At 42.3% G+C, this 27,187-nt stretch overlaps 1 protein-coding gene across 4 annotated transcripts; it reads left to right on the top strand.

The window, feature by feature from the left end:
• The first annotated feature begins 837 nt into the window (after positions 1 to 837).
• Positions 838 to 24,647, top strand: LOC118511084 (mast/stem cell growth factor receptor Kit). 4 transcript variants are annotated; one of them, XM_036053767.1, is made up of 21 exons: positions 838 to 1,205; positions 7,576 to 7,837; positions 7,910 to 7,934; positions 8,034 to 8,221; positions 8,307 to 8,623; positions 8,726 to 8,919; positions 9,038 to 9,063; positions 9,153 to 9,183; positions 11,008 to 11,182; positions 11,272 to 11,450; positions 11,511 to 11,542; positions 11,639 to 11,772; positions 11,850 to 11,913; positions 14,428 to 14,593; positions 14,679 to 14,833; positions 14,928 to 15,091; positions 15,207 to 15,271; positions 15,837 to 15,999; positions 16,091 to 16,196; positions 16,427 to 16,532; positions 22,811 to 24,647. In XM_036053767.1, the coding sequence occupies exons 2-21, from the start codon at positions 7,772 to 7,774 to the stop codon at positions 23,086 to 23,088; spliced, it is 2,634 nt and encodes an 877-aa protein (XP_035909660.1). In that variant the 5' UTR covers positions 838 to 1,205; positions 7,576 to 7,771; the 3' UTR covers positions 23,089 to 24,647. The 4 variants fall into 4 exon arrangements, with proteins under 4 accessions (XP_035909660.1, XP_035909659.1, XP_035909657.1 ...); XM_036053766.1 differs by having other exon boundaries at positions 839 to 1,192; positions 15,204 to 15,271; XM_036053764.1 differs by having other exon boundaries at positions 839 to 1,205; positions 15,204 to 15,271.
• The last annotated feature ends 2,540 nt before the right edge of the window (positions 24,648 to 27,187 follow it).

Below are 27,187 nucleotides of genomic sequence, written 5' to 3'. Positions count from 1 at the left end.
ACTCCGAGGCAAATAATTCGATCATGAAAATTCACTTTCTTTCTACTCCTTCCTTCGTGGGAAACTCACCTACCCCCCCCCCCCCACCCCCCCCCCCCCCCCTCCAAGAAACACACACACACAGATTGCAGGCTGTTTGTTATGCTTTAGGTGTGCACTTCAATTTAAACGATTTCCTTCGAATCGACGTCCAGCATGGTCGCCCGGCCCCGGATTCTAATTGTTTTTGGCACTCTTTTAATAATCGTGCCCACGGCCCCAATCCAGCACCCATGAAAGCGTAGGCAACTGTCGCATTCCCGTCGGTAACCACTTGCCAAGGTGAAGTTTTTCGGTGGTGGTGCTTGAGCCGGATCGACGGATGGCTGCTCATTCTTGACCACTTGGATAGCACAATTCCATTTTCTACCCATTATTTGATTTGACAAATCGAGTACAAACATGTTTAAGCAATGCAAACTCGGCATCACCACCAAGGGGAGCGACGACCACGGCCCTGCCTAGTGTGTCCAAGATTCACTCGCCCAAACCGATCGGCGCGCGATGCGCTCGGAAGAGGTCAAGGAAATGTGGTTGCGAGTGCGAGAAGGCTTGATGAAAATCGCACCTTACCCATCGTTCGCATGTTTATTTACACATTCCGTTCCGTTCCGTACTCGCGCGATGGAATCGGGCGGACACGACGGCCTAGCAGCACCCGTAAACAAATGCGGCCCCGAGAGCGGAGATGGCCCGACAAAGATCCTGCGGAGAACCGGCCGATAGATAAGCTGGCACGGTGAGAGCATCCTATGCTCGGGTGCGTCGGAGCATCGTCGATGAGCAGTGGGATCGTACCAACGCACCAGTTGCATGCGACACTTGCTGCTCAACGGAAGGTCCCGTTGGCCGCCATCAGACCTGTGGCTCTCGTGGCGTTTCTCGTGACTGAGTGCTTGCCGGCTCCGTAGTGCCCACCGTATCTTATCTTAGTGTTTGGTGTGACGGGAGTGTCACAGTGCTGTGTCGTGTGTCGCAACCGTTTCTGGTCACGCTCGAAATGATAAATTGATTCAGTGTTTGCGCTAGTGTCACCCCTACCTTGCCAGCAACCAGTGCTAAACGCGTGACGTGTGTAATGAGATATTAAAGCGTACACTAATGAGCAGTGTAAGCTCCGCAGTAAATTGATCGGCGATTTGTTAGTGAACCAGTTAAGTCCAAGTGTGAGTACTTTAATCACAAGTACTATCCTCGCTTACCGTCAACGTTCACGGCGTAGAGATCAAACGCGTAAACGCTTCCCCGAGCATGCACCTGTGCTCGGTTGGTTGGGTGTCCCAATAGTTCCTTGTACCTTCCGCCGATCATTAACGACTTTTGGGGCGAAGTGTGTTAGCACTCCTGGGACGCCGTGTGTGTGTGTGTGTGTGTGTGTGTGTGTTGTAAAATTGGTGTGCATGCTTGACTTTAATCGATTACACAAGGGAAAAGTAGGGGCAAACCCAACACCGAGCTGGCAGTTCCTCCTTGCCGTGGAATTGGGTTCACTTTCTTGAGAGTGGTGACGCGCTGTTCACCTCGACCAGCGGTGTGAGCAGCACTGAAGTTGTTTACTGATAATGCTCGCAATCGGGAATTGGCGTCGTGAAGCGTTGATAAGATTGTGGTGATATCTTGCGTCAATTTGTTGGACGCCCAAAGGAACCCCGTCCCGACCCTGTTTTCGCGCGTGTACGTTATGTTTCTTGGCACGCGGTTACCAGTTGGGCGGAACGGAACAATAAGAAGAAGAAGGAATAAAAACTGCGCCACTGGCGCATATCTGAACAAAACTTTAAGTGCGTAAATAGGCTTAACATGTTACGGTGGAACTTAACCTTGCAAGGATCTACTGTTTTGTGATAAATAGTTCGCCAAAAACCCCCCTAACGCACATTGATACTTTGATCTTGAGCAGAAACTATTTCTCCCCAGCTTCCCACTGTCCCGGACACGTGCTAACCGCAACCGGGGAAGTTTAAGATGAGATGAAATTTAATGCGCGTAAGCAGAAGCAGATAAACCCCCAGCCAGTCGTCCCAATCTCACTGTACGGATAAATCCAATTTAAAAACCCTCTTTCTAAGGCTCGCATGGAAACCAGGAGAGCTCATTCGCTCGTTACGTCATAAAATGGGACGAATTCTTACGTTTTTTGCTTGTTGCCCAGGTAAATTTTTGCATCCACACATAAATGTTTGCCAGTTAAAAATGGGATGCAATAGGTACGTGCAATTGTTCGTAGTTGCCCATGGCAGCAATTTTAAGCTGACGGGAAACTTGCAATTAATATCTCCGCGCTTGCATTGTCTGCCGGAGACGTGAGATATAAAGCGGTTGTTGTGAAATTTTGGGCAAACCGTGCGGGTGTCCCAAATTTGTGCGTCATTCTTTATCTACGTGCCAAACGAATGGTGCTAGTGCGTAGAATGTCATGCCTTGTTGGTGAATTACCGTCGAGCTTAAGTTGAGCTGTGTTGAACCTGTGCTGTGGTGTAGCCTTATAGGCATTCATGTCCAAATTACCATGCTCGAGTATTTGACAAAAGCTCTCTAAATCGAGAAATCTGTATGATGGTTCGCGGTCTTGGCCTGCTGCCGTTCAAGCCTCAATACCACTCACGGTCTAGCGCTGTCGTCTGCCAATCCGTTATTCCGACCGCTCTGGCGGACGCATCAAAGACATCATTCCATCTCAATTTGGGACTGTCACACCTCCGCTGTCCATGTGGACGGGCCAAAAGGACTTTACGGGCTGGGTCGTTCGGTGTCATTCTCATGACATGATCAGCCCATCGGAGCCTCGCGAGTCTAATTCACTGCACGATGGTGAGATCCCCGTACAGTTAGTAGATTGTAATGGTTCCTCCATTTCCACCTTCCAGATCTCACTGGCGCAGAACCTTGGTCTTGAGAGTTTACTATCCACCTTCACCTGGCCATTGTCATTCAAGAACAGATTTTATCGTATAGTTGCTCTGGTTATGCTGTCATATGCGGCTTTAAAATCAATGAAGAGATGGTAGGAGTGGAGCTGCTGATCCACCATTTTCTCGAAGATTTGCCGCATCGTGAAGATCTTGTCAGTGGTTGATTTGTCGTTTTTTTAATCGTCTCTGATAGTTTCCGACTATCTCCTAAACGAATGAGATAAGCCAATGTTGAAGGATTCGGGATAATATCTTGTACGCTATATTAAACACCGTAATACCCCTGTAGTTGCTGCACTCTAGCCTAACTCCCTTCTTGTATATGGGGTAGATGATGCCAAGATTCCAATCGCAAGGCATCCATTAACTATCCTATACCTCAGTAATAATTTGACGAATTTCCTGTTCGAGTGGTGCACCACCGTTTTTGATCAGCTCGGCAACTATTCCGCCTGTGCCTGGTGCCTTGTAGTTCTTGCGCCGACGGATAGCCCAACGTGTCCCAGCAATGCTAGGTGGCATTGCAATGATATTATATGCTAGGGGAAAAATTGTCAGCAATTTTCTTTGCACTAACCTTTTTTTTTAATTTATGTATATGTTCTGTTTAAAATGAAAATGTATAAAATTCTCTATCCTTACACAAACGAACTTTCTCCTTCATTAGTTTATTTAAGTTGCTGTAGGAAAATGGATAGGCAGACAACGTAACGTTTTCCGATCAGTTAACCTTTCGAATCGCTTTTAGGAGGGAAATTTGTCCAGTATTTGCTGCTAAATTCATAGTTTTTCATTCGGCACCAATTATCAGGATGCTGCTAATAATTCTTCTTACTCGAAACGGTACTATCCTCTGTTGCGGCGAACGAATATGCCCAGGCTGGCGGATTTGGATTCTTTGTGCTTGGGATTTTACCACACATTTGTGCTCGACATTCTATCAACCATGGAGATCAGGGAGAAGAATAAGATGACGGGGATAAAATATTTCTTGCTTTTTGAAGAAGTTTACCTTCTCTAACTCGAAGCCATAATAACGAGGCACTCCGATATTGGATTTGACTAAGATTGTTTGAGAGTTTGTCTGCTAGAGACCTGTAATCAGCCCTAAAACCACGCTTTAGTACAATTTTGGCGTGATTTGTTAATGTTGTATGATAAATTGTATATACGTTTATCAACATTTTACAGCGAAATTAGTTTACATGTAGCAGCAGTTGGCAAAACAGTTGAGAGTCGTCCTACTATGAGTTTATACCAGAGCAAAGAATTTTTGCATAGTGAGACGCATCCTCTGACCACCTGCTATAGCGGCTAGGAATTTTGAAACATTCCTTTCGATCTAGAAAAAGGTAAATACCTGCAATACGATACGGATTGCTGCAACACAACTGTGTTGTGTAACTAAAGAATGTGGCAGAAACTGATAGGAAAAAACTGAGAATTCCTGGGCAATGTGAACATTGGTTTTCAAAACTTACCGTCCGGATGACTGAGATTAGTCCGTCCAGGGTAAGATTACTCAGAATGAAGCAATGGCGTCCTTGATAGAAAACACTCCCAACTTCCTTCATCAGTGATCAAAAGATTTGTACTTTGCAAATCTCTATCCGATCACCTCACCCTGTTATTCTGAACCCAAGAAGGAAAATATTTGAATATTTGAATAATTGAATATTTATTTTATGACTACCATGGCTATGCTACCGGGAATCTACGTACAACTTGAGCAACGAATTCAATGTAGCAAAATATCTAAAATAGCTTCGCCGGCATCCGTAGTTTTGCTTTTTAGCTTATGATATGCATTATTAGATAGTTTCATTTACGTAGGAGAAATTTACCGTCCAACTGGACAACAGTATGGGGCTAATTATTCGAACAGGTCCATCATTTAAGCAGCTAATTGTAGCAATTTATTATAGCAAACAGCATTCTCATATTGCTGATGCAATTAAATTAATGATACAACATAATATGAAGACTAATGAGCAAAACTGCCAACACACATAAAGCGATATTTTAATTGGAATTCCCAAAATTCCCCCAGCGGGATAAACGTCAAACTGGACCCGGCATTCCGTGTTGCAGGACTAACCATCAATTTGCATATGCTTCTATCAGATATCAGAGTTTTCACTAGTAGAACTTCACTTCACAGATATTTGCCTTTTCAAAGTGTAATGTAACACTCCAATTTAGTCCGCAAGATGTCATAATTTGAAGATATTCCTAATTTCAATCGTGAATAAAAATTTGCCCGAATTATTTATGATAAGTTTGATACAGTCCTGAACAGAACTATACCAACAACGTTTTTTTAGAATTAAAGAAGAAATAGTTTGCTAAAATGTATGTAAATGGTTATTAACGATATAGGTTATTAAAACTTCCTTATGTCATAATAATTTAGAATAAATGCATGCGACAGCAAAAATACCAAAAATATTTTTAAAAAAATCATATCTTTTCCGAACAATCTATATGGCAGGAGGATAAAACCGATTATTAAAATACTTCAAAAATTAATTTACGTTAAAAAAGGATTTTCTTAAGCTGCTGGTATATTTTGCCAAAATATTGAAGCCATCATAATAGCGGATATAAATATTGCCCGTATGTATTCGTATAGTTATATTTCATGGAGAAATTTTGCATGTGTGTGTTTGTTATTCTCTACAACTTTTCCTTCTTCTTCTGCTTTAGACACTATAACCTCGGAAGGTCTCGACTTGCCATTTCTGGCTTTCAGTGACTTGATTTTACCATAAATAGTTAGCTCTTCGTACGGGGAGGCGGTCCGGATGGGATTTGAACGCGAACAACTTACCAGAACATAAATTTTAGCTAACTCTCCTAATTATTTTTATATTTTAAATAAAACCGGGGACCCGTGTCGGTCTGTTAAGGGCTGTATATTCATTCTATCGCACTGCATTATTGACTCTGTGGTTCGTGTAGAATATTCCACTACGAAAAAGCTCGTCCTTAGTTATCACATTAAAATACATAATTTGTATTGTGTTAGACCGACCGCATAACAATGCGAACGTAATTAAACCCAGTGCGATACAATATTCCTTAAATCTACTAATTGCATCACAGCAGATCAGTGCACAAATAGCTGCGTGGGACCATTTGGGGCAACAACAAATAGGATCGTTTATGGGATTGTGCCGAGCGACAATGATTGGAAATACATTTGATGCAATGATGCAGTCATTGCCTCACAGTGTATCCGCTTACTTGTTAGAAGACTACTTGGAAAATCAGTGAGCCCGAAAGGTATTTCGAGCCCCGTTTGAACAAAAAAAAAGACATTAATTGAATACATTATTTAATTATGCCACATTACTCATTCACACCACACGATAAATTACACCTCGATTAACAAAGGTGCTGGCCGCTTCTCAAAACCAGCTCCACTAGAGCCTGTGCTCTGTGGATGAAAACCTATCGTTTCCTCATATATTGCAGAGTGTAAACGGCGGAAAAATAATTATTACTGTTCCCAAGAAATGAGTAAGGCGTGAGTACGTGGAATCTAGGACAGCATAGCCCGATGCAAAGCACGTACGCGAACGTACCATCTTCACACAGGGAACAAATTGAAAGCAAATGTTCCGATCGATTAACGTAACACACTTTTCTTTAAATGAATGTAATTTTTTCTGCAATTGCACCGTTTTTGTTTTGGCGAATGGTGTGCAACGCGGTCGCATGTGTGTACGTAATATAATTTTTACGAACGTGCGTTACGTTGCCGGGCCCATCACGGCGAGGATCAACTTTACAGCCCAGTAAATACGGGGTTTCCTTCGCTTCGGGAAGATACGCCACGGCGAGGATATTTATACTCTACACTCCGAACTCGACTGTGACTCGTTTTCATTAAGCTTAATTAAATATTTGCCGCCACAGAATGGGACACATTTCTTTGTGTATCGATTGCAAAAGGAAATGTCAGGCCGTGGCGCTTACAACGCCAAGCCAATCAAATTAGAGTTCGAGAACATTTCTTCCACACAACCGCATGTGTGTGCTGCTGCTGCTGCTGTCTGTCTGTTTGTCTGTGTGCCAATTGTTATACTTGTTAGCAAACACACACGCACACACCCGACGTGCAAGCGACATATGTGTTTGGTTTTTGAATTGCACATCCTCGGTGTACCAGCGTTTAAAACCTCCAGCAGATACGCGGATGCGACCTGGGCGATAAGTTAATTTGCAACATTGGTTAGTCCGGCCCGGTTAGGATCGATCTAGGCAGCGAAAGGCAATTGAGATTGGTTTCCCATCCCCCCGTTTTGCCTTATCGCACTGCTTTCGATTGTTTCTATTAAGCATAATTAAATTTATGAATGGTAAACTTGGTTCTAGGCACATAGTTAATTGCTAAACGTACGCTTTGTACCGTTGAACCATGGCATATCAATCCGTCCCTGAATTAGGCACCTTACTGTCCTGTACGTATGCAAATGTTTTTTTTTTTAGTTTTGAGTACCTTTGCACATAAAATTAGCTCCACTCGCAATGTTAACCCCATTAACCCTTCACCATCATTACGCATTTCCATTGATGTGCTCGTGCAGCTTCGTATAACTATATCATTCATAAATCATAGCGCGCGAGTCTTTATGCAAGTGTGCGATGTGTGCCGAGACAACTGGTCCTGAAGCGAGTGTGCGTGTGTGCGCGTGATGCAGTAGTTTGCCAGCTGTCGACTGCCACCATTGCACGGATGACAGACCACTTAAAGTATATATGTGGTAGCAGTTTCAACGCTACCGGTAGCCTTATCACTTTAAAATGACATTTTAATGGAGGCTTTTAGCAAAAGCTTCAATCTACTCCTGATGCTCTACACGGTGCTGCACGTGGGCAAGGTAATGATGGGTGGCGCAGTTTTCTGTAGGCTTCTAACAAAAAAAACAAACTCTATTTTACTGTGGTTTCAGGTTTCCGCCTCACCAGAACTTTACGGTAAGCACCAGCACCCGTTTTACCATTGTAAAATCAAGTTACGTTAGCGTCCTGTTTGGTTTCTTTTGATACACACCGCTACATGGCACACTCCCGCAGGACTAACAGTTACGCCGGTGCGCAGCGGCCAGCAGGTAAAGCTGCACGTTTGGTGGAACTCCACGCTGCCGATCGGTACCGGGTACGTCGTTACCGCAACGCATGTCGATTCCGAAAAATGCACCCTCAAGGATAGTCCCTTTGAAAATAATAAGCACATTAAATGTGCTCCCGTCTCATCGAGCACGGTAAGCATTTGCTGTTACGGAACAGTTTCCGTAGGGGCAAAAGTAACATAATAATCAAACATACGTTTGTTGACACATTCCGCAGGAAAATTCCACCGAAGTTGTAATACCGGCCGACGACAGCGGGTACGTTAAGCATGCCTGCCCGATCCAGCTGCACTGTACCTACTCGTTAGTGGTCGAGACGATGAGTTTGTCCGACCGAATAACGCACCTCGTACAGGTGCCGGACTGTGTGGATGGTTTATGTTCCTGCCACTACGCCGACCACTTGCCGGTGCCCGTTAACACATTCGCCACTATCAACAAAACTAGTGGCCAGCTGATCGTTAGCTGGGCGCTTAGTGCGTTCGACGAAGCGGAGCTGCCGGAGAACGTTACGCTTAAAGCGATCTACGTCGGGTACGGCTACGTTCTATTTGGATTGCCTCTCTCTCTCTCTCTCTCTCTCTAATTTGGACTGTTTTGCATCAACACAACGCATACAACTTTTTACAATTGCAGTGTGCGGCGCGGAACGAATAACGATCTCGGCTGGGGCGGACAACATTCCAGCATGAAAGAGCTAACCCTTCCCATGGACGCCAGTGGGCACAGCTTCGATATCGAAGAGTTTGCCGGAAGCAAGTTTATCTTCGTCGTTCAGCTGAAAGTAATAGATAGCAGAGGTTGCGACCGAGCCGCTGCCCCACTGCGTGGTAATATGTTCGCCGGCACAATATTGTTTGCCACGCGCGCATGTAACTTATACAGTTGTTTTTTAAACATTTCCTTCCTTTTCCGGTCGCGTGTGTGTGTGCGTGTGCGAACTCGTAGTGTCACTGCCCGATTCGGAACAGCCGGTACGTAAGTTTTGGCAACTTATCGTCTCGTATTTGCGCTACATTGATCTTATAATAATCTCGACGTATCCGTTTTCCTAATGTTTCAGCTGCCCAATGCTGCAACGGTGGGATTTAAAGGTAAGATTACCGTTTGAAGGAGAAAATGCGTTACGAAGAATTTAAAAAGTTGCGCTTCTAATTCCATGAATTGTGCGCTTTTGCTGGAAAATTTCGCTACGTTCGAACGCGCTGTACCTTTTTTTTGTGTGTTGCAGTGTGTTTATTGCGAACTTGGCTTGAATGCGATGGAGACGCCTGGTACCTGGTACCAGATGCTTCACGGAAATGCCATTCGCTTCGTGGTAAGGTGCAGAGCGTGAACGAAAGCGAACGAAAACTTGAAATGTATACGAATTTGATGCACCAGTAAATTATGTAGCATATAAATTAGAATATTCTTACCGCGTATCCCTGCAATTGTTGACGCTTCTTCATGGGTTTTTGACACCATGTCATGTATTTTTGTTCATGTCTGAAATTTTTCCGTTTTTCCGTCCGTATAATTTTCGGTTCAGTCTCAGGATTTTTTAACAGTTTCCCCACATGCTTTTGATTTCGTCTCGAAGCGAGGCCTGTACCGAGAAATTTAAATTCATAGCAAAATAGTATTACCATTGCATGTAAGGAAAATCGAATAATTTGATAAGAACAGAATTTCACGTCCGTAAATTATTTTTACATATTTTAAAACACAAGTTAATATAACATTCATTGGGCAAAAAAAAACCTGCTTGAAAAATGGTTATCAACCAATATTTAGGAACAATTGGCATTTTTCGGTCCAAAAAAGTCTAAAATTTATTTTAAAACAATTATAGTTTCATCTTTATTTGGAAAACATTTAAAAAGCTTTAAGAAGAAAATAAAATTAACAAGTTTACAGTTTAACGGAGGTTTTTGATGTTATAATACTGTTTGAGATACTTGCTTTTTTGCCATAAAGAATTTTAGACTATTTTTTGAACCAAAGTTTAAGCTAAATAGCTGCCAAATATATGTTTTAAGTGAAGTTACAAGTAGAATTATTCTGACCAATAAAATAATATGAATAGTTTGTTTAAAAATATAAAAAACTTATAAAATGATGAGTAATTGTATTCTTGTGTACTTACATCATTTGTGTCAATTCCCTCAAGTTTTTCATTAATCATTTAAACAGTTGTTGAAAATTACGGCAAACGGTAATTATAATTATTAATTATTACACATAAGTTGGTTCCAGCGATGCTCTCCTTGCCTGTTCACGCCAGTTTAACTACTTTGCTGACCTTCTTCACTTCTTCATGTCCTATTTAGTTCTACTTTTAGTCTTAAGACAGCCGGAATAACAAAAAATGATTGTAATAAACAATAATCGCGGAACAAAGCCATAAATATACGGAAAAGCGAAATACAAAACTACGGGACAGAGACTAAAATATATGGGAAAATGTCAGAAAACATTGCGATACCCTTTTGCACACCATGATTTATTCCTTGAGTGCCTCAGATTCAATCGCTCAGAGGACTCTATAAAATTTTATACCAGACATTTGCCTAAAGTTGTATAACTAAAAACTGCGGAATCTCAGGTTATCCTGTGTAATTAATCTATTATCAAAAGTTTGTGTGAAGTCGTTAATAAGGACTAGTCTACGAAAGGCTGTTAGAGAAGTTAACTTTTTCAATTGATCAGATGAACACTAAAAAATTACTTCCCAAGTAGAAAATGTTTGTTCTGGAAAAGAGATTCACAACTTAGCCTCTCATGAGTTCCTTATAAATGTTGTAACAGAGGTAGAAGAATTCAGTTGAAATATGTGAGTTTAAAAAGTCAACCCACCACCATGCGTACTAATTGAAACATTTTTGTCTTGCGCTTCTACTGCATTCTTACTTCTTTGTTTCTACCACATCCAACAGCTACCACCACCTGCACGAATGATACCAGCTGCGATTGCGATCGCTTGATTAGCTTCCCCGATTTCCTGCTAGCTGCACGGCTCGAAGGGTCCGAAATAGTGGTAACATGGCGCCCATTAAAACCCGTTACCTGGCACCGGACATCGTTATCGGACATGGTTGGACTGTCACTAGCGTAAGCAAGCGTCACACAAGCGCCACCGTGTTCTGCGCTTGTGTGTTCTGAGTTGTTCTTTCGTCACCTCATTTGTTGCTCATTTTAAGGATCCGCGCCGAGCGAAGCGGCGAGCTGCTGTGCTCCGTCACCGTGGATCCCACCACCAGCACTACCCACACATTCGCTGTAGATCAATTCGCACCGAATCATGGCACCAGCTTTCTGCTAGCAGCTTCCTTCATTGACGCCACCAATCATTGCGAGCGAACAATGCCCACGTACAAGTGTAAGTAGTTTTGCGCCCAATTCATGTTCTTGGCGTATAATTAATGCTTTCCGTTTACAGTTCAAACCCATCCGCCCGCGAGGTCTATCTTGGTAAGTGTAGCGTAGTGGCAGCTTCCCTATCGATCGTGCACAATCGGACATTTTTGATAAAAAGCTCGTATTGTTTTTTGTTGGTTTTTGCTAAAGCTGCCAACACTTTTCGTCCTGCTTGCAGTAGTCATTACGGTAGTCGTTGCTAGTTGTTTATTTATTTACTACAAACGGCGGACAAAGTTTCGATGGAAGGCTAATAATTGGCGAGGCGTTTATGTGGGCTCCAGGTAAATGCGGGCTGGCACTAAATAGTTAATGATGTTAGTCTTCTTGTAAACGATTCTCTTACATTTTTTTTCTACAGTGGTGATCATCATCCGCAGGGGACAATGGAAGAAAATAGATTGTACATAGATATGGAAATTTTGGTAAGTGGTTTAACATTTTTAAATTATGATTTATTATATCTTACTTGTATCAGTGATCATTTTAGATGCAAATCTAAGAGATCTGGCCAACAAGACTAGTTTATCAATATCAATTATGATTACAAAACTAAAACAGGCGAACCATTTCTGCAAAGCTTTTGTTCTTATTATATCATTTGCAAGACGTGATAAATGCTAGTCAGGCTCAAGCTCCATCTGTCTTGTTCGAGGGTCTCAACAGTATGCTGCTCGCTGGAATGAACAGAGCCTGAAAACAAAAGTTTTATAAATCATACTGCAAACTGGGTATCGAGAAAATTTGAAAGATCATTTTAAAGAACGCTCGATAGCTCTAGAAAGCATCAAGTTTGAGTGAAAAAAAGGGATTCCTAGTTAACAGAACTAAGCGCATCTACCCAAATTGTCCCAACGAAATTTGCAAGCTCACCCATAAATCATAAAGGTTCCATGGACTGTTTTTGTTAGATATAAGTGTAGTTATTAAGACATTCAGACCCGTCCTTCATTTACTAAAGTCCGTCTGAACGAGGATTGGTACATTCTCCATTTCAAGTGTTTGAGCTTATCAGTCCATAAGAATGAACTTGACATGCACTTGTATACGTCGTTATTCAGTGTCCTTGATGATTTTAACAGTGGAGAAAAATGTTGAAGAAAGAATCGCTCTAAAATTTTGCGATTTTAACGGAATTCCTTAAAAGCTTATGGCAAGAATGTTTCGTCACAAACGTTAGCCTAAGGGTAGTATAAACCATTCGTTGAAGGATCGGTGGTTCATCGAAGATTCATCTCGCTTATGCGCCTCCATAAACATCTTCAAACAATAAAAACGTTCAAAAAGCCAAGAAGATGGTAAACGGTCTTCCCAGGCCAGGACTGAGGTTTGAATCCCATCCGGAGCGTTCCGCCGTATTAAGGACGGACTATTCAATTACGTGGATTTAATAGGTCTAACAAACCATTAGATGCCCTACGAAGAAGAAGTAGAAAACCTTGAAAGAAATTGCTTATGCCTTAAGCGTATCTCACGAAACGATTCGCACGATTTCGGAAGGTCTATTGGGCATACATTTTCTGGCTACTCGATTCGTTCCTAAAGAATTGGTTTAAAAAAAATCCCATCGACAGGAGGTGTCGAGGGCCATGCTTGAGCAAGTGTATTCTGACCCAATAAGTGTCCAACGCCTTAGCTTAGCCCCCTCCCTATGAGTTACTTCATTTCCCACTCTCCCTCAACCTCAATCGCTACACCACAAACAGCCACTTCGAGTTTGATTGAGGTTATTAAGGAGAAATGGCTGCAGAAACTAAAGGCGGTCTCTTCAACCGCATGCAACAAAGGTTTCAATGAACATCTATTTTAAGATTTACCAAGCATTTCGGCCAGACCGTCCTTTAGGAATAAAAAAAAAAAAACATCTTTTTTAAGATTTATTGATTCATGCTCGGTACTTTTGCGACAACAAGTATGATTGCTGTTTAAAGTGCACTCAATCAAAAGGCTTGTATAATTCGTCAGAACCGTCTGGAACCCTAGGAACCGTCGGGAATCGTAGTCATCCGGTATTATTTAGAAATAAATATACTGAAATGATAAATTCATTTTGCAATCATTAACGCTACATGTTGCAGTGTTTTACGACCTTCTTTTCCATTCGTTTGCTTCTAAAAGCGACTCCGGTTCTTTCAGTTCCAACGGTTCTGACAATTCCAGCGGTTTCAACAAATCCAACGGTTCCGGACGATTCTGAACAGCTTCGGGCGGTTCCAGTGCTTCCGATGGTGCTAACGGTTCCGACGATTCCGATTTTTTCCTGGAATCATTCCGAACCAATCCCGCATTTTGGGGGAATATAGCCCATCTCTAGTGCACAAGTGCGTAACTGTAATCCTTCTCCGTAAAGCTGCATCATTAAATTGTCTTACTGATGCTCCTTGCTGACTTTCTTCTGTTGAAAATGTTAATTTCTTCCAAAGAAATTACCCGTCAATCAAACCAATTGTTACCCATACGGTATGAATGAAACGATCGGTCGCATATAACTGAAGGAAGGACGACTCTTATGAATGGAAAAAATCGCTCGACTCATTTTTTTTACGAGAGAGTTTCTCTCTAACAATACAATATCCATCCTCACAATAAAAAAAAAAACAAACAAATATCCCCTGGCCATTGTTCGGGGTACTATAAATAAAATATAAATCAGCCACCCGATACAGTTCCGAAAAACGAGCCCATTGTTTTTGCTACCGCTTTGTTACACTTGCCATTTGCTGTTGAATATTGAATAACAAGCTCGAATTTCTATTTATTTGTAATAATGCCGTTACACGAACTCAGTTATAACCGTTGCAGCTGAAATTCTATCCTCACTCCATTATACACTGTTCTTGTAATTGCATTAAATCACTCCACTAAATCTTTCCCTTTCTCTCTCTCTCTCTCTCTCACACACACACACACACACATTTTAAAAATAACCATCTTCACAGAACGCCCGTGCACGTGGCGACGCGGATTATTTGGAGGTACCACACGCCTGCCTGCGGATAGGGCGTGAAATTGGCAAGGGCGCGTTCGGGCGCGTATTCATGGCTAGCGCCGTAAAGTTACCGGGCCTAAATGGACCTAAAATTGTTGCCATCAAGCAGTTAAAAAGTGAGTACGGTACAACTAACAGCGGCACCGTAGCGGCCTTTCTTTACCAATGCCTTGTTTTCCCCCCCAAAAAAAAAAAACACAGAATGTTCGTCGAGCGATGAGTTTGATGAGTTTTTGGACGAAATTGCAATGATGAAAAAGGTGGGCAAGCATCCCAATATCGTGGCGCTGCTCGGTTGCTGCACCATCAAAGAACCGCTTACGATGATAATGGAGTACGTTGGCTGTGGCGATCTGGTACGGTATCTGGTTCCCGTATTCCGTATTGTTCTTCCACTGTGCAACATTGCTAACACACACGTTATCGGTATCGTACCATTGCACTCGGCAGCTGGAGTATCTACGGAAAATTCGTGCCAAACATTTGGCCAAAGTGCATCAGCTGGAGGTGAGCGCACAGCTGGAGAATGCCAACTCGGCCCAGACGGCAGCAGCACCAGCAAACAGCACCATATTCGGCCCGATGGTGAAATACCTGGACCTGTTACACACGTCGTAAGTAGAGTGGCAGCAGGGGCTTTGGCGCAACAGCATCTTAGCATAACTCGATACTAACCGGCACACTCCCCCTCCCCCCACCCTCCTCTTCCCCGTCGTCTCTTTGCAGCAGCTCCACCTCGGACGCATCCTACATAACGCAGACGGAAACCGCCACCCGGCCATCGGTTACGGAAAGTAAGATTTCAATGGCACACTTTATGCCCGACAACATTGTACCTCATTTGTGGCTTCTAATTAACGTCCATGGAAGCGAACAATCCGGGGGCGTCTGGGAGTCCGGGAGTCCGTAAAACCATAAATTCTGCGGAAAATAATAACCGCTTCTTAGTACTGGGTGAATCTGTTGCTCCCCAAACGTCTCTCCTCCCGGCCGTAAGGATTTATTTGTTGTTCCCGTCATTCTGTTTGCAATTTTTCATAATTTTGTTTTGCTTTGCCGTTTGCTTAAATTTGTTTTGCCGTTTCGTTATCAATTATGCTTTCGCAATTTCCCACTCACTTACACATACAATTTGCATTCCAATTAAACCCTTCCCCCCGGGACGTGCGGTGGATAATTAACATATCAACGACCTCTAGCGGCCAATTATCTCCCCACCCCCAATACCCCATTTGCATAGCGACCAGGCCACACCAGGGGTTGAAGTGTACCGAAAGGAAGGAACAAAACAGTCGCATAAGTTAACTATGTGAAGTTGAATTAAAATTAAACACATGTCACTTTGGCTTTATTTTGCAGCGACCTACACCATCCTGAGCGGTACGATGGGCGAGGACGACAACAGCTCGGCGCTCGGCAGCTGCTCGCTCGAGTATGTGCTCGATCACAAGGAGTTGCATAATTTTGCGAAACAAATTGCCTGCGGTATGGAGCGCTTGGAGGAGCTGCAAATCACCCACCGGTAAGTGTGGAATGATTCGTTGTGTCGCACCGTGGAAACCAATCCGTTACAGGCTGCTCCTTTGTATGCTCCTTTTTTATTCGCCTTACAGTGATTTGGCCGCGCGTAACATTCTGATCGACGAACGGAAAACGCTAAAGATATCGGATTTCGGTTTGTCCCGCACCGGGATCTACGTCAACACCAGGAACAAAAAGGTACAATGCTTTCCCCCCGCCCTAGCTTCCGGGGATCAATCTCAGCAGCAGTGGCGTGGCGTGAGTGCCATGCCGTTGCCATCTGTCGACCACTTGATAGTGGCCCAATTTTATTGTCTACCGAAGATTCACTTTCACCGCTGTGTCTGTCCGGGCAGTTATCGAATCGGTGCGAGCGGGTTATATCATGCCACCAATGTGTTTTGTTTTCTTCCCCCCCTCCCCTCAAGGTTCCGTTGCGTTGGCTGTCTATCGAGGCGATGCGTGATAATCTGTACTCGAACAAGAGTGACGTCTGGGCGTTCGGAATCGTGCTCTGGGAGATAGGCACACTAGGTATGGTATTCCATAGAACTTTCTTGTGTGTCGTGAACGGGAATTTAGAATTAGCTAGTAGAATACATTATAATTTCTGATACAAACGGGTAGAACGAACTTTTGCAGCCCACTCCTCTCGGTATCGGTTTAATTATTTATTTATGTGCTTAAAAAACCCCTAGACTCCGTTGGCTTTCTGAAGTAATCCAGCGCGGGATTTTCTTGTTTTTTTTTTTGTCGAGCATCGATTACGGGAATGCCGTTCACCCAACAATGCGGGTGAAGAAGTCCGCAAACAAACGAAGGTATTGGGCATCCGTTACTTTTCCTAATATTCCTCAGTACAAACAAAACGAAGGGTTTAGAGAAGCGAATGGGGTTTTGAAATTGCTACATCAAAAAACTCCCAACCGACGACGTCGGCTGCTCTGGGATACGGTTCTTCGGGCGCCCGGTATCCCCACCTGGGAGCAAAAGGCTGCCTGCCGGTAGATGATATAGATCAATTCCCTTCCCTTTTTTCGAACCGAGCTCTTACTCGCTCTGTCTCTCACTCCCTCTGTCGGTGCTAGTTTGATAAGTGCCAATATGCTCGATACTAGGAAAAAAAATGTCAGGAATGACCCTGATAGCTTCTTCTGATGTTGGTGCTGCACACCAGCCGGCTCCCCGGTAAGGAAATATCCGTTCCGCCTTGGTGTCAGGAAATCACGCCGCCAACAACCCTGTGATGATGTGTCGTTGGCTGTCGTTGACAAGTTGGGCATCATGCCGCCTGCAGCATGTCCATGTCTGCAGCCAGCTAGTCGAAGGGCCATTGGCTGTGTGGCGGGCATTGATATGTTAAAGAGCCAAGCGACGATGGTCGATTTGTAGAATTTGAATGGCTTGAAAAATGTGTTTCAAACACGTGGTGTTGTTTTTTGTACACGCGTAAATGCTTATACGTTTTACTTGGGAAATATCTTGTGAGGAGGAGATTGATATGATATTCTTGTATTTGGTAATTAATAAGGCTCGTGTCTCTCGGATACAATCATTAAAAAACTCAGTAAAACCGGCATTAAATCGAAAAAACATACAGTTCTGCCGTTAATCGATATGCGGCCCTTTACCATTTGATAATCAAAATCAAAAGTCCATAGTTGTAAACACCAATCACGGTTTCGCCTTGGGAAGCGTTCCTGATAGAACTTCTTCTAGAACGACCTGGCCGTACTGCTGTCAGGTCTTGATGATGCACTATGATTGCTGTCCAGAGTTACTTTCTTTAGGCCCTGTTTTTCGACAAGGCATCAGCCATTGATTGCAATCGCTCGACGCAGATCCGACTATTATCCAGCTACCGTGAGCCTACAAAACATATTCGCATTTTATCATTACTTTATTAACTAATTACTTAATTTGGAAATTGAAGAACTTGACAGCTTAATGCTCTTTGCCCCATAACGGTGTTACTATCCAGCTACGAGCCTGAAAGGTAATCTTATTCAGCATCGACGGGGCGCCCACATTACCACCATTCATGCGTTTAGGTGAAAATATGCTCCGTGCCATCATTCTTCCATGTTCGAGCGGCTCCAATCCTGATAAGAAGGAAACACACAGGAAACACTGTACGATGGAAAACGATAGAGAGGATCCCGACGATTTTTGGCGCTCGTCGCATGGTTTTTGCCTACAGTGTCCCAAATATTTTTGGTGTCGTCCCGAGATTCTTTTTTCATGGTTTGCCAGATACTTTTATTTTCCTCCCAAGATCTGTTGACGTCTATCGGATTAAGAAAGTAAAATTGGAGGTTCCTTTTTGTTCCGGAAAAAAAGCAAATTCGTCCCAAAATTTCATTCAAAGTTTTTTTTTTTCTACAAGCAGGAAATGTTTTGCCCAGTACAAGAGATATTAGAAGTATGTTTAAAAATATCTTAGCCCAAGACTAGTATACCCATTTATCTCCTCAAGTAATATTTCGTTATGTTGTTCAACGGTTCAAAATCCCGAAACGAAACCAAAAATACGAACGCGTAAGATTACGATGCACTGATTTTACTATATAGTATATAGAGATGGTTGTGATAAGCAAAGATTCACCACAAAACGAGCCCTTACAATCTTTTGCAAACGGGGATGATAAGCAGTGATTTATGAGTGCTAGTCTATCTAAAAGCTGTTTTCAATCAAATATTTCATAATTAATTTCAATAGGAGATCTTTTTGTTTTGGCATAACAGGCATAACATTACTTTAACACCACGAGTTAAATCAGCACAAACAGTTCAGGAGTCTTTAGCGATCTAACCTAATGGGTCAGTAATTGAAACCGAAAAAAAAACTTTGAGACGAAACCATAAATATTTGAGACAACGTCAAAAAAATACGATGGGAAAGCACCTCAAACATTCTCGGGATACGCTGTAAAAGCTTTACACAGTCTGGTGGGGTGGCATGCACTATGTCGCTAATAAATATGGCAAACAGTGGCCATTTCGTCTGATAGTAAAGTCATACTACGGAGCAATACGGCTAGGCCATTCTTTATGAATAAAAAAAAAGTCATATTTTGTTACAGCGAATCTCAGAGATTTTGTAAGCTTTCCCCTATACTTTTGATTCCGTTTCATGGCTTTTGCACGGCTTCCCATTCAATTTTGTTTTCATGTCAAAGATATTTGTTCGTTTGATCGTTGAAACAACAAACGAGGTTTCTTTTTACAGTAAACAAAAAAAAAAAAGATGGATACAAATTGTGTTCTAGTATGTTTATAGGAGTGATAATAATTGTTTTTCCATTACTTTCGCTTATTGAAAAGAAATACTTTTAGCATAAATAGTTGTTAATAAACCATGGGGGCGGTTCGGTGGTCGAGATCCAGATTGATCGCCTTCCCGTACGCAGTTGAGACTACTTTGCTACGGGTAAAATCAAGTCACACAAGAAGAAGAACTGAGGAGTACCGGTGAGGAGGGCAACCAAATGCTGATTTTTTAAAACCCATCTCTGTACCAGCATCCCTATCAACAAAACTAACCTAACCAAGAGAGGTGAAACAACAGACACAGTCAAAAATGGCTGTCGAAAATGAGCTTTTGTAAGATTTCCTCGCTCCGACCTAGACCCTAATGGGCTTACGGAAGTAGACAAAATGCAATCCCGTTATTTTGCCCGATACGATGTGTGCGATGAGCTAATTTAAAACACGCCAGTTTGACAGTTTTCTAGCCTACCCGGCCTATTAGGTCATACCGAATCAGTCATGGATTTGTCGTAATTAATTACCACATTTTCTGGCGCAAAAGCTGTTTGGGGCGCCCATCCGCTTCTTCGTATAGCGAGACGCGCGAACGAGCATTCCTAGAACATCGTTATTTCAAGAATTTGCTCTCTCCCTGGCGCTGCATCACGCTGCAGGAACACGGCCAGCGTTCCACGTATAGCAGCAAAACGTGCGAACCAGGCTCTCTTCTAGCCTTGTTTGGAGCTCCAGGCAACAGCTAGCTTCTAGCTACTAGCAGTCATGCAAAATTAATTCATAGTTAAAGCGGTGTACGCCCGCTGGGGGGGCAAATTTTCCGCAAAAAAACCATAAACTTGAAACCCAACTTTTTTTCTTTTGTTGTTGGCCTAACCAAAACCTCCGTTCCTCGAAACTATCGCTGTCGTGCGTAAAGTATGGCATTAAGACGATTCTTGTTAATTACACTTACAGACACCAGAAACAAGCGAGCCATGTTAAACATTTTAGACACGCTCAAAATTGCAACGTTAGTCTTTAAGAACCGCCATTGTGCGGCAAATAGATTTGCATGACAATTTACCACCATTTGTTTCCTTTTGTGCTCGTTGTTTGGTGTGCCAAATCAATGGGAAACTCTGAACACCTAAGCCACACCATCAGTGTCGCTAATCCACTTTGGAGATGGAATAAAAATTGGGCACTCTAGCGGCATTATCCGTGAAGCCGTCCGATAATGTGCTTCTGTTTCCTGTGTGTGTGTGTGTGTGTGTGTGAGGATTCAGATTATTCTTTTACTTCGGCAAACGCTTTCGAGCAGTAACAAAAAGAAAATTTGGTAAAGAAGTATTGATAGCACGGATTTAGCTTATTGAAGAAAAGCACGTAGAAAACATCGTGTTTGACGACAAGTTTCCATTTTCGACGCGTATTGTGTGGAGAGAGTAACCTACACAATACACTGCGCAAAATACGAATAGCAGCACCATCTTGTTTATTGGCAATATTTTCAATATTTACTTGCCGATTATTTTGTTTTTAGTTTAAAATGTTTAAAAAAAATGAAAAAAAAAGTTTAAAAAAAGTTGTACAATCGTTTGCTAGCATCATAAATGCGATCAGGAAGGATAGGCATAAGGTTTTGCAATGCCTGCAGGTCCCTAGAGCATTCTAACCAATAACTTCTTCTTCTTCTTCTTCTCCTTGGCACTACAACCTCGAGAGGTCTCGGCCTGCCATTTCTGGCCTTCTGTGACTTAATTTTACCCGTAGTGCAGTAGTCAGCCCTACGTACGGAGAGAGACGGTCCGGATGGGATTTGCACGGCCACCGGACTGAGCCCGCTAGCCAAGAACAACCCATTAAAATGGTGTGTGAAAATCTCGCTTTAGTCAGTGTGTAGCTATGAATCGTAGCCTTATCCTGTTGTTAAATGAAGTCCTGAATGAACCTTTACAACACTCGCCTTGATGGTCGAGTAAGATTATGTTTAACATTTAGATAACCTCTGACAATTGTGTCGTTCCAGTTCATGGCAATGGAAGCTTCAATTGAAAAGAAAAAGACTCCTCAAATAATGAGTTTTAAAGCCGCAAAAACATCATTGTTCCAACACAAATAAGAGCCGGGTTCTTCTCGCACATCTTGCCAAAAGTGCTGCTAAACATCGAAACCCGCTGCACATGTCTTTTGATCGCTTTGCACTACAATTCTTCACGATTTAACGATGCTTTCCTCTTCTAGTTCTAATTCAATGTTCTACAAATATCCGCTTACAATGCATCGGTAGTTAGCTCCTTCTTCCACGTATCATTGTGCGGCCGCTATTATTGAAATTTTCCAAGTGCGACACGCCTGATAAATGGTTTATTGGGACCTTTCCTTATAAATTATTATGGTGCATTCTAGCTATTGCTCCAAATTGAGCTACGCCTAAAGTTTTGTGTACGTTTCTTCGTAGAATAAAATAGGTTTAAAATAGGACTGTTTCAAAATTTTCCAGAAACTCGCAAATCCTTACAAAGCTCAACGCTTTCAACGATATTTGTGTAGCAAATGTCCCTGTACGAGCCCTACAACCACATCCTAAAAAAGCATACAAGTCCTTGGGTGTTATTAGTCAATTTTCCGTCTATATCACTGACTCCTTATGTCTGAACTTCAGACTCTGAAGTCGCTTTACTATAGCTTTGTTCGATCCAACCTTGAATACGGGAGCATCATCTGGTACCCTTCGGCTTCAGTTTGGATCACCACCAGATCCTCGGCGTCCTCCAATCAGTCCCTTAATCCGTATGACACCCGATGCCAACTGCTGGGGTTGGTGTCTTTAGAAAAACGGTGGTCTGTGGCTAGTGCCGTCTGCATCACTGGCCTGCACCTCCACGTTTGCTCCGGTGCTCCTTATCTCCTTACATTCCCGGACCTCACACATCAGTGATTCAATGGTGCCTAATATTAGTGAACAAAATAAGTACCTAAAACATTCAAAACTGCAAATAGAAGAATTGCCAAGCAAAGGCGAAAGAATATTGCCCAAACAACATGGTGGTTAGCTACGCTTGTTTTGGGCAGTGTATGCACATTAAAATCGACAAACCGGAGCTCCCGGCAATCTATAATTGATGCGACGGGTTTAACAGATTTCCAGTGATTGATAAGTAAGCTGGAACAAGCTACACACTGGCTTGAGTTTTGTGGTTATCAGTTGTTTAACCAAATCTATCACTGTGGTTGCGGGGTGTCAATGGGAATTGTTTAAACCTCCCTTTTCCCATTCTTATACAATTCCAGTTACTAGTCCCCCACTATTTTCGCACTAAAAAATTTTTAAACCAAAATTTCCGGTACCGTAAATATAGCTTATAACACAGTTAAACCATTCGCATGAATCGAAGCATCAGTTTGCGGAGTTCTTGCGAGCGTTCGATATAATCGTTAGGTAGATCCTGTGTCATATGTGCCGCAAATGAGCTTCGCCATAGGATCTTCCAACTGCCCGCTTGCTTAATGATAATGACACCCTTCCCCGTTTTTTCGCTGTTGCCCTTGTCCACTCTTTGCAGGTGGCTACCCGTACCCTTCCGTGAGCAACCACGAACTGTTCGGCTTCCTGCAGGAAGGTAAGCGACTGGAGCGCCCGGAAAACTGTACCGTCGAGGTGTACGATCTTATGCTGCAGTGCTGGCGGGAAGACCCGAACGAGCGGCCCTCCTTCAACCAGATATCGAAGCACCTGCAGCCGCACAAAAAAATATACATTGATTTCAGTGAAATCGAACCAACGTACGTGTTTCCACCGACCAGCGATCAAATACGATTGGCCATTGCGAACAATAAATGAAACTTCTTTCCCACCATCGATCGACCGCAGTGGCAACGTCTTGTGCAACTGCACCGTGTGAGCGTGTGTCTGCGTGTGTATGTGTGTTTATGTATGTGTGTGTGGGTGTGTATGTATGGGTGTGATGTTTTGCTGTCCTTTCTTGTTCTGCGTGTGTTGATCGCCTGTGTCACTTCTAACTGACGGCGCATTGCCCAAACCGCACCACATTGCATCCATAACGAGGAGTGTGGTCTGGATGTGTCTCCCCACCTTTGGAACTGAACTTATTATATACACATACAATTGTAGCTGTTTAGATGTACATCCCTACGCCCCCTTCCCCCCAAACCCACCTCACCCCTTCGAGCTTACTTCCCGTCGAACGGAAGACGAGTTACATTGTTTGTCTCGTCGGACCGAGCAATGTTGCCACCATTCCACCGTAAGGGCACTTTTGCTATCTTCATATATAGTTAACTATCATATTTTAACAGAGCGAAACGCGATTGAAATGTATGACCTGTTGTTAGTGTGTACGCCGCCGCCGGCCGCAAATGTTTCAAACCGTTGCGAAAGCTTAAAAAAAAGAAAACACATCATGACTGTGATAGAAGTAATACGAAATGTTACACACCTTATGTACAGGACTGTTGTTAGGCGTGCAGAAAGGGCGGCAATGCTTACTCTATTCTTGTCGCCTTCTTTGGGAGCTGTAACCGAAGACGGTTTCTCTGTCTTTACGTACATTTTTAGGCTACAAGTTAAGTTAGTTAAATTCTATCCCTACCAGTGCCCGCAGATCGTTGCTGTTAAGCTAAGCTACCGTTAAAGGTCAAAACCAAACCAAAAAAAAAGGTTGGGAAACGGAAGTGTGCTATACCTTTGTGGTGGTATAAGGAATAGGTATACTAAATAATTGATTGTAGTAAATATTATTTAATTTAATCTATGCTGATACCAAGTTCTATAGCCGCTCTCTGCAATTCCAAGCAGCACCAATGCCAATTAATTCAATTTCTTGTTTTAAAAAAAAAAAAACATATTGGTGGAAGTGCACTAGCGAGCTCATAAGAAGTACAGTGCGTAACAGAATAATATGCGCACCATTATTTTTATAGAACAACCTGAAAAGTTGAAGGCCCGGTAAAAATGACGTTCTGCAAAGTTGTAGGGAATTAAAAAGTACGTTTCTTAATGTATGTTGCATTCTGTACGTCTGTACGCATCGTTAGATCGAACATGGGCGCGGTCTTCACACGGCAGGACTGGGGTTCAAACCCTGTACCAGACCACCTTTCCTACTCAATCCAGAACTGACTGTCCAGTAATAAAGGGGTAAAATCAAGTCACAAAAAGTCAGAAATGGCAGGCCCAAGCCATCTCGAGGTTGTAGTGCCAAGGAAAAATGGGAAAATGGGTGTTGTTCATGTTTTTGTGTGTTTGTGGCAAAAAAATGTTTTATTGAGAATTCATGGTTATTTTAGGCTAATATGAAAGCTAAAAAAATTGCCATTATATGTATCAACATTATAATAAAACTTTAAAAATGAAATAGGTTGTTTTCGTTAAAAAAAAAATTATAAAATGACAGTTTTGAAACACTAGCGTACAGCGAATTCATGTATAGCCGAGAGTTACGATTTGAAACAATTTTTTCAAATGTTCACTGAACCCTGGCCTGCAGTTATTGAAATTTTTATGCAAAATTTGTTTATTTTTATTTTTTCAAGACCATCTTTTGATCCCCTGTTTTTAAATATAACACTACAAAAACTACCCTTCATGATGTGTGCAGTGACGGACAATAGATTAAGATCACTTTTTTGTATCAGGTTTTCACACAACTGTCTTCGATACAACTATAAATTTAAAAAACCACGGAGATTCGTTGAAAAAAGGCCTCATTAATGCAATTTTAAACAGAATTTTCTTAAATTCAGGTGGTCTTATTCTATTGTCCGTCACTGTATATGTTATGCGTCCCTGGTATAGTATCCATACCATGTCTTCTTCTTGCTTAACCTAACGACCGCTTAGGTCATGCCTGCCATTTTTTGGCTTACTAGACTTGTTGATACCGCATGGTTCGATAGTCAGTCCTCACTATGGGGGGGGGGGGGAGGGGCACGGCCCAGGTTAGATTTGAACCCCGGGTCCTTCCGTATGAAGACCGGTGCCGCTGAATAAATGTTTTATAGAATAGGCTTTTTTGCGATAAAAAAAATGTTTTAAATGCGTGTCAGTGTTTTCTATAACAAAAAACTGGTGGCCCTAGGTGTTCTGTCACGCACCGTTTTTTTTTTTGTTATTGGTTATGCCTAGAATATTTTAAAATGCGGTTCACTTCAAACACGGGCCAGAATAGCTTTCCAATCAAGCGTGTTGCCCTCATTGGAAAAAGACTGCTTGCACAGCAAGGAAAGTGGCTTTTTTCGGCGGATCTTGTTTGCTGTTAATCAGTTGAAGGGCCTCAATGACCACCCCCAAACGCTACATATCAAACATCATAGAAAAAAGTATTTGCATCCTGGTTCTCAGAAGCGGATTTATCCAGCACGTGGCTACAAGCGGTTCGAAAAAAAAACGCATGGCAAGCCTCTTAAGACCGGAGGGAGGGTTTTGCTTGAGCTCGTGGCCCCACCATCGCGAAACGCAGCCGGGGAAAATCCGTTGCCCCTGCTGGTTCTTTCGTACAAACTGGCCATCGGCTTGCAAAATTTACTTTGACCGTCAAAAAGCAGTTTCCTTCCTTCTACCGTACAAGATCATCAGCTACAGGTGCTGTCATACGTTAAACAGCTGCCAAGTTCCCATATGCGAAACTTTACATTCATAAGATGCCTCACGGCGCCTGGCATGTTTAGGATTCGACCACTCCAAATGCTTCACAGTTTGCACAGCATGAGCAAACTTGTCGAACTCATTCAATTCAGGGCCTTGAAATGGTCTTATTTGTAAGTCAAACCTGTGCTATAAATTGTTTTTAGCTTGTTTTATGTATTTTACTACTTTATAGGTAATAATTTGTTTAAGTATGCTTATTTTTTCTGATTCTACAGTTTCATAAAAGTATTAGGAACCGACATTATTATTAGAGAAAATTGGAAATCGAAATCATCAAGTGAATAGATCAGAAGTATTACTATTAAAAGTAAACGATACAACAGTATGTAAATTTGAGATTGCGGCCATAGAAGCTGGTATCAGTGCATTAATTTAAAAAAAGAAAATTAGTAAAATTTCATTCTTTCCATAAGAAGTTTCAGGTTTTGGTTCCGGAGAATCAGGAAAAAGTTTTGAAAAAATCGTATTGAATTTGATCTATACAGTCGGGATGTAGTTTTTCTTTTTATTTTTAGCTTAATGTTTTCATCGGTGTACAATACTATCCGCCACATCCAACCGACCGAATGTACGTAAAACACTTCTATCGATAAACCTATCATGCTATGAAACTGGTTAGCAAACGAACAAGTCTCTAAGAATAGCGTCCCGGAAAGGAAACATTGTACAAAAAAAACATACTTCATTGAGGGTAAAATGTCGTTTACATGTTACGGATTGAATAAAGTTTACCGATCCGACAGGCATATGTATCAACCGGTTATCAATAGTATCCTGCCGTATCCGAAAAGTAGAAAGCATCCCTTTGCCGCTCATTGTCATAGTTGAAATGAAAACTCTGCATGATGCATGCAACACAGGATAATATTGCTTTCTGCAAAACACGGTTCGATTGTGTATTTGTGTGGCTTTTTCATTCTTTAATGCTTAATTAAAAGGCTCATCAAAGGGCGTTTAAAGTGCGTTGAAAAATATGTGTTCGCATTGATCGACTCTTCGGAAGACCCGGTACATTTGTGTCCCGCCTGGTTGTGGTTGTGGATTGGGGGGTACGCATTTATGAAAAACAATTCATTACCTTTTCTAGCTCATGTAAGAAAACAAAAAAGTTACTTCAACAGAAGCTCATTTTGGCGCTATGTGTTGCATTCGTTTGGGCGCACTACCCTTTTTTCATAATGCCATTCTCTTTTAAGCGTATTGACATCACAGGTTCGCTTGAGGATTGAATTGGCCCGCCTGGGGATTATTTATGAGTTGATTTGCTCCCAGA

Source organism: Anopheles stephensi, chromosome 3 (assembly GCF_013141755.1).
Source record: "Anopheles stephensi strain Indian chromosome 3, UCI_ANSTEP_V1.0, whole genome shotgun sequence".
Classification (NCBI taxonomy): Eukaryota; Metazoa; Arthropoda; class Insecta; order Diptera; family Culicidae; genus Anopheles; species Anopheles stephensi.
The sequence above is the reverse complement of the archived record's forward strand: the minus strand, read 5'-3'. Positions and strand labels throughout refer to the sequence as shown.

Coding starts and splice junctions, on each gene's coding strand:
- LOC118511084 (XM_036053766.1), top strand. CDS start 7,772: ATGGAGGCTTTTAGCAAAAGCTTCAATCTACTCCTGATGCTCTACACG. Junction 9,184..11,007: donor TGCAACGGTGGGATTTAAAG/GTAAGATTACCG, acceptor CACATCCAACAG/CTACCACCACCTGCACGAAT. Junction 11,773..11,849: donor GGCGTTTATGTGGGCTCCAG/GTAAATGCGGGC, acceptor TTTTTTCTACAG/TGGTGATCATCATCCGCAGG.